Raw genomic sequence first — 12,869 nt, 5'->3', positions numbered from 1 at the left:
AAAAGGGGCTTATTTCAATGTAGGAATATCTTGGGGGGGCGGGGGGGAGCCTAAATGAGACCGTAGTCACTAGGTGCCTGCCATTTACTATACGTGTAACATTCTGGCCCAGGTGACTATTTGTGACCTATGTTGAGAATGTTTGAAGATAGAATAGCACCATGTCAACAGTGAAATTACATGCCATCTCAAGCCATCAAAGACTTGGGGCACCTAAAACCTATTGTGGCATGGACATTTCCAGACAGACGTCACCAAAATAAATCTGAAAGGAAGCAACAAACCATTGCAGGATCAATAAAACAGTTGCCGATCAGACTTTGATTCCAAGGGTCGCCCCACCAACTAGTAATCATAACCTCAGGACCAGCATTTTGCTGGCATCAATCCAACATTTGCCATAAGTGTTCCGCACATCTCTTATCTAAGTTCCAGGAAGTAGTGGGAGGGGCCAGGGGACATGTAGGAGCAAGGCTTACTGAAAAACAAATCTTTTATTTCTCATTGAAAAGAATTCGTAGCAAAGTCACACAAAAAACAAGCAATATTAGACATACACATTTCCAACTACAAAAGAAAACAGGAACTTGAAATTACAATAAATTAAAATGAGCGCATATTCCACAGCTGCAGGAATAGTGTCATCAAAACAGATACACCCGCCCCTCCCCAAAATACAATCCCTAAAGTGTACAGCAGTATGGGGCTAGGCCCCAGATCACAGTAAAAGCCTTCCTTCCATTTCACCTCAAAGGGCAGCAGCTTATGTGAAATGTAGAGGCACATTTGGTTGTGAAGTTACAAGTAGAAACCACCTCAGTCCCTCCCTAAATACCCTACCCCACCCCCGAATATTGCAGCTAAGGGACATCTCACACCCAGGTTAAAACACACTGCTCTTTCCCCCTTTGGGTATTTGTGCAAATCGGTGATAACCAAAAAGAGATTTGGGGATGTAGGTACAATGCTAAAGTAGCAGACCAGCAGACCTCTCAAAGCCAACTGACAGAGCTGATAAATCAGTTGGCCCACAACCAACCCCCCACACACCCCTCCACCCTACAACACTTCAGTAGGGGTTGTAACAGTAAGAGGACAGAATTAAATTGCCTGAATAGAGTGCAACAAAATAAAAATGGTTGTTGGTCCCAGAGAATCCCATTTCTCCCTCTCCAAAAGCAAAATACATAAAGTCCTCTGGATAAAGTAATCCGCTGGAAAATATGTCCCCAACCCCAAACCATTCTAGATTGTTTTGGACTGATAGTCTTCAAGATAGAGAAAGGTGGTGGTCTAAGCCACTAGGCATGTGGGGCTAAGTGGGTGGGGTAATGGAACATCAGGGCTCTGGCATAATATGATCACTGCAAATATGTACACAATGCCAAAAAGTAATCCCCTAATCACATCTTCTCAAAACACCAGAGTGGTCCATTTATGCATGCAGCGAACTACCAACGCCTGTGCTTGCAGGGTGTTGCTGGCCCACTGCATGAAATTTCCAACATTCGAAGCAAAAGTGTAATTGTGAGGAATACAATTAAGGCGACATCGCCTTTACTCTTCAATTTGTGAGAACTACAATTCCACCTGCAAATTAAGCTTTTCAGGTTGAAAAGTATAATGGATTCCTATGGAACCAGTCTGGTCTTCAGCAGGTGATAAACCAATGTGTATTCAATAGGAATCTTTTGCTTTTACACCTGCATGAAAAATCTCTCGCAGCCAAAACCAAGTGCTCTTGCAAAGAGGAGAGCACACTTGCATGAAAAATCTCTTCCAACCAAAACCAAGTGCTCTTGCAAAGAGGAGAGCAAAGCAAAGATGCAAACTCTGCTTTGCTGCTCTATGCTTCCAAAAAAAAATGTGCACGAGTGGAAAATGGAAGCATGAAAGCAATAGGTCTTGCTATTACGCTTCCCTTTACACTCTGTTCATTTGAAAATAAACCAAGATGTCAAAACAGATAGTCATTTGCGGGTGAGCATACTAAAGCCATAGTCTGCAAAGTCCAGGGAATCCAGAGAACCAACGTCAAGATTATTACATTCCCTGTCCCCCCGCATGATACAAGAGCAGGGTTTTCTCTACCCACATTACACCCTTGGCAACAAATACAATGAACCCAGATATGAATCGAACAACATTTATACAAAGCATTTTCTGGATGAAAATCTCTTGGCTGTGCGTACTCCGACATATCCCCATTACTCCAACGGAGTGTGTTTGTGAATGAACAGTCCTCCCAAATACCCACAACCTCCAGCTTCTGAGCTATGGAACAATGGTGGGCAATCTAGGCGTATTCAAGTATCTCCACTCCCTCCCTACACCCTTCCAGTGCAAGACAATTCTTTGAAGTAATTGGGTGCAATGAACTTTGGTGAACCATTCATCCTGGTTTCTCCATCTAACCCCCTCCCGCCTCCCCAATGCCCATACATCAGTGCAAACGTATACAGCATCAACTGTGGCGCCATCTAGCAGAGCCCCCCCCCCTTAATGGTACATACACCCACCCCTCAGTTTCACATTTGTACCTGCAAGGCGGCAGAGCCCCACCCCTAATCCCCAGATCTATTAATTAGGAGGGGGCAGCCTCTGCTGAGGGATAGTTAAGATCTTTGGCTCAAATATTCAGTCTCTCCAACGAAAAAAGTGCAAGCAGGCGGCAGCATAACCCCCTTTGGTCCAGTTGACTGCATTTTCCCTCACCACACCTTCCCTATCCCGAAACCACTCAAGAAGGCTGCAGATCGCCATCCTTACTTGGCTGCACCTCAGTCTGATGGAAGGTAACATGAAGGGAAACACTTGGCTGAAGAGGCATCCTTCCACCCAGGGAAAACCGTAGCCGAGTCCTAGTGAGGGGTCCAGCCCCTGGATCGTTTGACCCAGCCAAGAACTTTAATACTGGTTGTGACGACACATTGGTGTAGCTGCGAGTTATCAGTGCATGAGCTGAGCCGCATCTAGTCCCACAGCAAACGCCTCCCGACAGAATTTTACGGACAAAGTACTTCTTTACTGATGTCTGAAACTCCAAAAATATATATAAAAGCAGGCGAGAATGTGCAGACGGTGCTGTCGCAAAGGAGGGCAGATTAGTAGCTCAGGTCATGTAACGGGTGATGGCTCTCAGAGCATAGAGGAGTGCTGCTTGCATCCGGGCCTCCAAGAGAAGGAGGTTTACGTGGACCTGGAACAAACGAAAAGCAGATTTTAAGCATCTTGAGAGAGCATCCAGCAGAGACTTACATTAGATCAGCACACCATTCCACCACCTTCGTGCTTAAAACAGGCCACTTATGGACAATAGTGGGAAAGATTGCAGAGTTAAGAGCATCGAAATGAAAATGAACATTTAAAACTATAAATGACAAGTCAATTGTACCTCACCAAAAATTGTAGCTAATATAGCCAGAGTAACGTTACCCTAGTGTATTCAAGCTGCACTTGCTGGCCAACTCCCTGCCACAGTTGCACATGTAGCATGAAATAGACCAGAATACACTTCCCTGACAACAGTATTGTTAACTTCCCTACTTGGTGCACAAGTGCCATCTAGAAGCAAAAAAAGCACAACCAGAGCCAAAATCCAGCAACAGACAAATGCAGCTTTTTTGCTTCAGATTCCATCGCTCCTACACCAGTAGCAATACGTTTGGCCCACTCTGCACCAGTCCACTGCAGTGCAAAATACACCACCTTTAGGCCAAAACAACGGAGTGTATACATTAAAAATGACAACTGCCTACACAGCTATGACACTTAATCACTCCAACATGGAGTAAAATATCAATTCTTAACATTGGCATCTTGAGTCAAACGCTAGTTCGAATAAATTCCCCAGACAGTATAAAACTTAGCACACGACTTGTTCGAACCAAGCACCCACCCATTGTTTGGCAGAATTGCACGCAGTACCCTCTGGGACCACTACACACAATTAGGACTACAAGTGTTAGCCAAACCAACCTTTGGTACGAGTCTGTACCACACCGTTTTTGGTAGCGAGCTGAGAAGCCAGGCTTATCTGAAGAGTAAATGTGAGCAGTACAAGTAGTTACACAGAGGGCTTTCAATCACAGTAGTTCAAGTAAACACTTATACTCAAGGTTCCTTGGTAAAAACAGTAATTTATTACACAATCATTTAGAAAACATTTCACTAGCAGAAGGCCACTTAATATTATACACCCATACACTTCAATACAAAACTAAGCTTTTGAGACAGTTTGATCTCCCAAATGGCAGTTCAGTTACTTTGCAGTGAGCAAAAATGACAAAAGTAGGTAGAATAGATCACATACTTTCTAGGCAGTGCAAATAGTTTCAGTTCACCAGAAGAGTTTAAGTCAATAGGCCAGGCCAAAGTCAATGGGCTAGTGTTCTGGATAGGAAAGAGCAGCTCTGGTATCAAACAGTGAAGTCTTTGCGAAAGTTCTTAGAAGTAGTTTAGGAGAAAAAGAATCATGTCGGGTCACAAGCCGATTAGGCCTGCAAGTTGGGAAAGTTTCACGAACTTTCACTGCGAGAGTGGCATTCTCTCAATCTGGTTGGCACAGTACCTTTTGTACAAAGAAACAAATGCTGCTGAAGTCGTGGTCCCTGGCAGGGCTTGTAGATCTCGCTGTTCCGGAGCCTCAGTCGTGGGGGCAAGAGGGAGGACGTCGGGGTACTCCTGCACTGCACGGGATCGTTCAAGAAAGCAAACAAGATGGAGTCACTTCAGTAGCTGTAGATTCAAGAACAAACTGATGTCCCTCTCCCTGGTTCATCCCAACTAGGTGTCTTATGAGTTGATTGGTCCCACCAACTCCAAGGAAGAAGCTCCTTGAAGGAGCTTCTGTCGAATGGAGTTTGGCATTTCGGACCTGCAGCAGGGCTTCACCGGGCAAACCAACGGTCCAGGAGTTGCAGCAGCCATCTTCTTCCAGCTCGTCTTCAGTTCTTTTGTTCCAGTGGTCGACCCTGCCTTGCAGTCCTGGAGACTCGCCTTTTAAGCAGTTTTCTCCCTTACATTCCAGTTTAGCGGTCACTCACCCAGCAGGGTGGCTGTCATTGCCGTGTTCGGCAGCCAGCCAATCACGCCAGAGTGCATTTGTGTCTCCTAGTAGACTAAGCACAGGGAGTTTCGGGCACCTCCCTCACTTCCTGCCCACCCCAGACACTAAGGCGCCAGAGGCGGTCGTCAGTCCTGAAGCCCGCCAAAGGCACACGAACAAAGGGACCAAACCTGGTTTGCCGCGCAGAGAAACACTAGAAGGACCTTTCCAAAAAGAAACAGCAAAAAAAGAAGACCGGGACCCGTTTAAACATAGGGGCTTAAGGCACCATCTTGAAAAACATGGCTCCACAGATTTTTACCTACCGGTGTTCATGGTCGCGAAAAGATCATGGCAATTCGTTGTAAAACCACTGCCACCAGCCTTTTCAATAGGCAAGGGTAGCATTTGACTGCTACATGAGTATTTAGACACAGGGGATACCATGTAAGCTCTCCAGCCCTCCATTGGAAAATGGTGTGTGCTGGGTCTATGAATTTGGAAAGACTAGTAAAGTCAATTTCACTTTACATTCTCTGGGAAGCAGTTGTTTATCCCAGAAAAGGTATTTAAACCTGTGAGAAAGGCACCCCTGTGTCACTGCACTGAAGGTGCTGTGTAACTTGAAAAGATGATGCCCATGGAGTTCTCTAAAACTCCATGATCAAAGAACAGAAATGTAAAAAACACATCAAAATAAAAAAGGCTCCCCCTCCCAGGTAAAAAAAAAAAAAATAAGTCCTCAAAATCCAGCAAAGTTGCTGAGGGTCTCTAAGGTGAAGGGAATTAGCATGTTTATGAGAATTCTCCCTAACACCCAACAAGCCTCTTCCTTTGTGAAATGAAGGGAATGCAATGAAAGTCCATTAGTAGTCTCCAGTTAAAGGTATGTGAAGTACCAACATTTGGACTGTCGACAAAGTTCCAAACAGGCTGTATGTCATTCAGTATCAAAAAACAAAAAAAGGGAAAATAAATGACGGCAACAAACATAACAGGCAGAATGCTGTGGAGACCAGCATATAAAGTTTGACAAATCTAGGTGTGCACATAGCTCCAGAAGCACGAAACAAGTGTTGACTCCACATCAACACAAGTCATGTTGGGTGGATGACTGTATCCAAAGAAACTAAACTCCACCCGTACTGGTGTTGGGTGCGCTACTTTAATATTTTTCACTGTACCAGATTCTGAACACCACATGCAATGAACAGTAACCATCTCAGAAAACCTGAGGTGACAAGTTCCCTTAAAAAGGTCACAGAACTCAGATATACAATATTTTAATATGCTGATGTGTATTCTTATAATGCAAGCAAATCCAACGCTGCCATGAACTGATCCTTGGGGCACTTCACACAAAGTTTAATTCTAACCAAAGATTGCTCCTATTCGCACTACTGGCCTCCTCTCTGTCTCTTAATCGTGGCAGAGACTAGGGCAGCATTAATCATAGTTCCGATCTAGCGCCCTTCCCCCACATTCTGGACTGTTCTGTAGTTTTCCTGCAGATTACAACTACAGGCCCCATAATGCCCAGTGCAAGGTGCGATGAATTGAATTTCCGTCTGCAGGAGTACAAGGATGAGTAGGAATAAAAATGCATACTACTGATCTGTTTTTTCTGCTGCCAACTCGAGGAAAGGCTATGCTCTTAAGGGGGGGGTGTGAAGGTCATTCAGCCAAACGTCAAAGCACAACAGACCAACATAAAGGGAATGTCTAATTACAGTTCTATGAAAATGGATTTTAATAAAAACACCCCATCTGCAAGATAACTAGATAGAAACCACTGTACAAAAAAAACAGACTGAAGAAATTAGCACCCTGGGCGTGAATACAGGGGCGATGGGGAAATGACCAACCACTAGGAGGTGTGCCAAGCCAGAAGATGGATGCAGTGGTAACGCTCCATAGCTCCCTCCTAATAGAAAAATATCCTGCATTTATCCAGCTTAAAGAACTCCTATGACATTGTCAAGCTCCATCAGAGCATCCCGGGCACCAGAATCGCTATATCCTGCCACATCTGTATTCCCAGGTGCCGTCAGGAGGGACCCCACCATGCTAGTGACTGCACCGGCAGCGACTTGCTGGAGCAGAGCAGTGACAGACTTGGCGCGGTGTAGCAGTGGCGTGCCGCTAGAGCCGGGGCAAGGAATTGCCTCAGGTCGGAGCTCCTAACTGTGCGCGACTGGAGGGTGATCTGATCAGCGAGTCGGCCAACAGCAGGCACACCCACACAGCAAAGAACCCTAACACAGGGAAGACCTGGGACCGGAAAGCAGGCGTGAGCAGCCTGGCAAGCTGCCTGTAGCCCGATACAGCATTTAACAGCAGACAAACCCATGATACAGGGTGGCCACATTGGGGCACCGCTCACCCAGGATCAAGGCACAGGCAGCGTGCGGCTCAGACAGCCTGGGACCCAATGCATTAGCCAACAAGAAGGTATACACGTGGTGGAGGACTCTAGTGCAGGGGCACGTAGAACCCGGCAACTACACAGCGCATAAGAGACCTGTGCAAAGCCTGGTTCCCAGCACATCGATCGGTAGCAGGAACCTCACCAGGGCACAGCGGGCCTGGGATTGGTGCATGAACAGTGTGTGCTGTTCCACCCGCTAGCCCCAATATACCACTCTACAGTAAGCAAGGCTGAGCGTCCCCCATATCAGGATAAGTGAAGTAGACCATATGGCGGCCGCACATCCTGGTATAGAAGGGGGGCCGGAGATTGAGGTCAGCTAGGACGCGTGAAGCCGCAACCTTGCATAGAGGGCAACGCAAAGTGGTTGCTGCGAGGAGACACTTGGGCCCCTATTCCGGGTTCCATGAGTCACTTGTGGGGGGAAGCAGAAAGAAGGAGTGCAAGAAACCGCCTGAGAGGAGTGTGCAGAATTTTGGGGCACACCCGACCCTGAAACAAAAGCAGGTCATCCCCGATTTGCAGAGAGCGAGGTAAGCTGAACCACACGCCAACTAGGCACTTTCTGGAACCTAAGCAGATAACGAAGCATGCTGCCGCCCAACACACGAGACGAGCAAACTAATCTACAGGACATGACCATTTTTATAGCGAAGGTACGTGTGATTGAGGATGCCAGAACCTTCTCACTGCAAGAAGATTTGAACTGGCTGCAAAGAAGTTACTGAAACAGGCGCCACAGGAACTGAGCCATCATGTATCAAGTAACACCCAGACCTGGGGAGTGACTAGCATGGGGGGGGGGGAACATCTGGATGTGGTCCGTATCACTCACCCCAAGTCCTCAGTAGGGCACCCACTGTCCAACACAGAAAGGTATGAACAGATTGACAGCTGTCCCAACAGCGAGATCCGCAGTCCACACCTGTACGCAGGTGGGGGATGGAAGGCCATCTTGGTTAGTGTTGGTTGAAAGCTGTGGGAAGGGGGTGGAGTTATTCAGGGTCGAGATTAGTTATAAAAGGACCGGTGCATATGAACATTCAGGATGTCAGAAGGCATAGGACGGGGTCCCAAAGGATCAGAGGATGTGTGCCGACCCAACTTGCTTTGCTTCAGCGGTGCGAGCACCTTACACAATAGGCACATGGAAAGTGAGGGCCCTGGGTAACAGCGAGCAGCTGCTACAGGTGGAACAGTATTTGAAGCTAAATGTTTTGCAACTGGCACTATTATAGGAAACCCATTTGCAAGTTACGGTTCTGAGAACGCTGGAATGATTTCAACTGTGTCCTGGATCAGACGGGGAAGAAGGGCCTCCCTAAACAGCAGCAAGCGTCGCCAGCTCTGCACCAGGTCATAGAGCAGCTGGACTTGGTATAGCGGACAGGAAACACATGGGGTGTAAAAGGGATACTCCTACCATTCTGGGGTTCATGATTCGTATTCCAGGTTACATTAATTGCTCTAGGGAGAGAGCATTTGTTGGTTTGCTAAATGCAAGTATTGAGACAGAAGCCCGTCAGATCACTCCCCATAGTGGCCATTTTGACAGACCTGCTGTGTGGTCATGGAGGCTGCAATCCAGTATGTTAACTGATGCGGCACATGCACGCTCCTTGAGAGGTTATTACCACCTCCCTCAAATGAAGCAAAGGATCAGTAGATTGAGGAGGTGGGGATTTGGGGGGCAATAGATGACTCAATGAAGGGGCTGGGGGAGAGCCAAGAGTTAGAAATGGACTTCACAAAGGGGGAGCAGGAGAGGGAGGAGTTGGGGGAAAAAAATGTAAGCTCACTAGGAAACTCAGAACTTGTCGCAATTTGACCATAATCGCTGCATGATAATACATGGCAAGGGATACAAGGTGGGCGTGGAGGAAGGGGGTGGGGAGTGAGAGCACAGTCACAACGGGGGATAAACAAGGTGCTCCGTGGGCATTACAAGCAGCTGGATTCAACTGAGGGTGCTTAGACAGGGAGTCCTTAGATTTGCTAGACCTGGCAAGTCTGCTCAAATTGAAAGGGGAAGCCAAGGAAGGGTTGGCGGTGCCCATAGAGGGAGAGATTATATGCGCTACAATCTATGCAAACCATTAGGGCTTCAGGGAGCGATGGGTGCCCAATGGAGTTTTAATCGAGAAGTCAGACGTTCTGGTCCCCCAACTGAAAAGGGTACAAGACCAAGTATTCCTTAAGGGCATACTAGCAGAAATAATGGGCAATAATCAATGAGCTCATGAAAAAGGACACAGACCCGACCCAATGCACCACCTACAGGCCCATCTTCTTGCTGAATGCGGATGTAAAGATCCTTGGAAAAGTATTAGCATTCAGATTGGCCAGGATAGCCCGAATCTAGTGCATCCTGATCAGTGTGGATTTATAAGTGGGTGGGAGGGGGGCATGATGCGAACATGAACGTGTGCCGTTTTCATCATGTGATGGACTTTGTTAAAGACTTGCAAAGGGAAATGGTCCAAGATGCAGTTAAAGCGTTTGAACAACCACAGCCTAGCGAGTAAATCAAAGTATTGGAAGCCTATGGCTTAGGCAGTGAGATCATGGGTTGGCTTAGACTACTATACAACAGCCTGACGGACACCTGGGTATCTTCAAGGGGGTTGTTGGAACACGTTACACGTCAGGGCTGCCCGTCTACCCAATCTTATTCTCAACTGCACTCAAACCCTTAGCGAGATTTCCAACAATATATCCCAGAGACATGCATCACAGTGGGCAGAGTGACACAAAAATCTCTACACAGATATTCTGTTATATGTGGATAAACCTCTACAAAAATATGGCCATCACTCTGCACAATTTAGATACCTTTCCAGAATCTACAGAGGCTCCGGATCAATAGGGGATTGGGGGTGGTGGGGTGGAAGGGTGTAGAGTTGGCAGGCTTACGAGCAGAAGAACAAAGTCCTCACAGATTGGGGGATAGATGGTGAAGTATATCAAGTAAACAGTCTACAATACAGGGGTGAGGTACTATCAAGGATCGGGGATGCTGTACAGTTTTGGACGAACCTGCCCGTGTAGTTAATGGGGAGGGTAGCTCTTACGTGGCTGCATTTCTTCACCACCATCCCATGCGTCATCAAAAAGTATACTTCATGATGCTGGACAAGATGTAGGGGAATTATGTAACACAGGGTGATGTCGAATAGCCACGAGAACGCTATGGTGCAGTCGAAGAGAACTGAATATGCTGGATTTTGTATGATATTTTATGGCGGCACTATTGCAGTCTGTAGCTCACTGGAATGTGGCCCCAGGGTGCGAGGTCATGAGCTATCTGGGAGGGATTGCAGACAACAGGCAGGGCATGAACTATTGTGGAACCCCATAGGTGGCAAAGGGGACACAAATGTTTACAGAGTAGTGCATAAAGTGTGGAAAAAGCTTTTTGTGAAGTTGGGGGTTAAGGGCCTATATGTCAGGGAGCTTCCCATAGGCTTTGATGCGACAGTCAGAATAGCGCCGAGGAGTATAGGCTTGGTGACCCTGAAGGCGAGGCAGTGCACAACACTGGCGGTATTTCTTCTCCTTGGTGGTGGGGGGAGGAGGGGCGGGGAAACCTACCAACGTTTGACAAGTGGAGACATCTGTATGGTGTAGCAAGGGGCCAATTCCTCACATATGTGAAAGTAGTGTTGAGGCTGGCAGCACTGTGGGAGGGGACCCTTGCGACGCAGACGCTGTTGGGGCTCGAAGAATGCAGGGGGAGGATTTCCAGAGTGTATCCAGCCTTGCAATCAACACAATGGGATAAGGAATTGACGCTTAAGGCTAAGTGGGAGAGAGCCTCTGGCCAGCCAATCTGATAAAATGTGGAAGCAAGCTATACATCCAGAAATGCACGGTTACAATAGGTACAATACCATTATTTGCATAGAGTGTATTTGACACCAGAGAAGCTGCACGTGATAAATTTATCTGACTCATGAATGCCTGGGATGTGGGAAGGGTCATGCAGGTTTCTGGCACATGGTCTGGGGATGGCCAGTGATTGCGGGATATTGGGAGGAGGTGGGACGCCTGAACAAGGTAAGGGAGGCAGGAGGGGGAAGAGACTTACAAATCCAAGTATGCTGTATGTTTATGGGGTCTCCGACCGGGGAAAAACAAAGAATACAATTAGCAGGTTCCCGTTAGTCTTCGCCAAGAGGCAAATAGCAATCTCAAGGATGGGAGCAAGTGGACCATTACCGAGATAATAGATTCAGGATGTGCCTAGATTGGGCTTGGCCGATGTGGAGTGCTTGAGAAAACAGAAAGACCAGATGGGGGCGGGATGAGATGGAAATGGCCTGGAGACAATTATTGAATGAATTGGCGTCCACCTCAGATTTAAAGGTAATTCCTTCATCTCCCAGCCGGGAAGCAGCAGCTGATCCTGCTCCCTCCAGCCATTCCATCCCTTGCCTCTGCACTCATCTGGAGCAGCAAATCTTGAGAGAAGCCCAGTTGGGTGCTGGAAACTGGCAAGGCATGTTTCTTTTACAATATTTGGATCAAATTATGGACCTTTGCTTTTTATGCACCTGAATTCTGTTTTGGCCTGCTGTTCGAGGCCTCTTCAAGATGGCTGCCCCCGTCTTTGGCATTGAAGCCAAGCTCCTGATGTGTGCCTCTGCCCCTACGATTGGCTGCCTCACCACCTCAATAGCCAATCAGGGACGCTGGGAGCTGGCCCATTCACCAAAAGTCCACATCAAAGGCACAGTCCGTCCCGCCCCCTTGGCACCCTCCATGCCCGAGGCACCCCTCCCACCCCCCACACCTCTTATTTCTCCACGGCGTCAGCACACCATGACAGTCTTCTGGACTCTGCAGAGAGTACCTGGCCCACAATAACCTCTTGCACTCCTTCAGCTTTACTGCGAGTTGGCAGCTCACCTTACTATTCCACCGACTATTCTCATGTTGCCATTTTCGTTTGTGCATCTTCCTGCCAGCTCTCCCCTCCCCCCCCCCTTCTCCACTATGGCTCAAGCACTTAACATATCAGCGCTGCTTCATGCACGTTGAAAGTCTCATTGTTCCGTTCGTCTTACCCTCCCCCTCATTTCATGTAAAGCTCTTGCATTGATGCAACGCCCGTCAGGCACGTACAATAATTTATGTTCACTTTGTTCCCGCAGCACAGTGAGTGTTTGGGCCTGCTAAGACCCCCTTGGGCCTAATTCCTGGTGCCCGCAGACCCTTCTGGTTGTATCCCCACCCCGCTTCCAGCCCGTTCAGCCCACCCTCTCCCCCCAGACCATCTCCCTTCCGTGTTTGTCTTTCCTCCCGCCTCCCCCCCTCCCCCCCGATTGGCCAGACCACTTCCTCCTTGGCCCCGATTGGTGCAGATGGGAAGCTCCCCGTTTCTTTGCTGGTCCT

The 12,869-nt window shown here is 47.7% G+C and overlaps 1 protein-coding gene across 4 annotated transcripts in view; it reads right to left on the bottom strand.

Moving 5' to 3' along the window:
• Positions 1–475: 475 nt before the first annotated feature.
• The window catches only part of SESN2 (sestrin 2), a 128,982-nt gene continuing 116,588 nt past the window's right edge, over positions 476–12,869 (bottom strand). For all 4 annotated transcript variants that reach the window (XM_069622934.1, XM_069622933.1, XM_069622936.1 and 1 more), the window contains one exon: positions 476–3,199. In XM_069622934.1, the coding sequence (XP_069479035.1) occupies positions 3,113–3,199 (87 nt within the window). In that variant the 3' untranslated portion in view covers positions 476–3,112. The remainder of the gene's footprint in view (positions 3,200–12,869) is intronic.

This window comes from Ambystoma mexicanum, chromosome 11 (assembly GCF_040938575.1).
Source record: "Ambystoma mexicanum isolate Mex_15411 chromosome 11, UKY_AmexF1_1, whole genome shotgun sequence".
In the NCBI taxonomy this organism is placed as follows: Eukaryota; Metazoa; Chordata; class Amphibia; order Caudata; family Ambystomatidae; genus Ambystoma; species Ambystoma mexicanum.
This window is presented reverse-complemented; position numbering and strand designations above follow the sequence as displayed.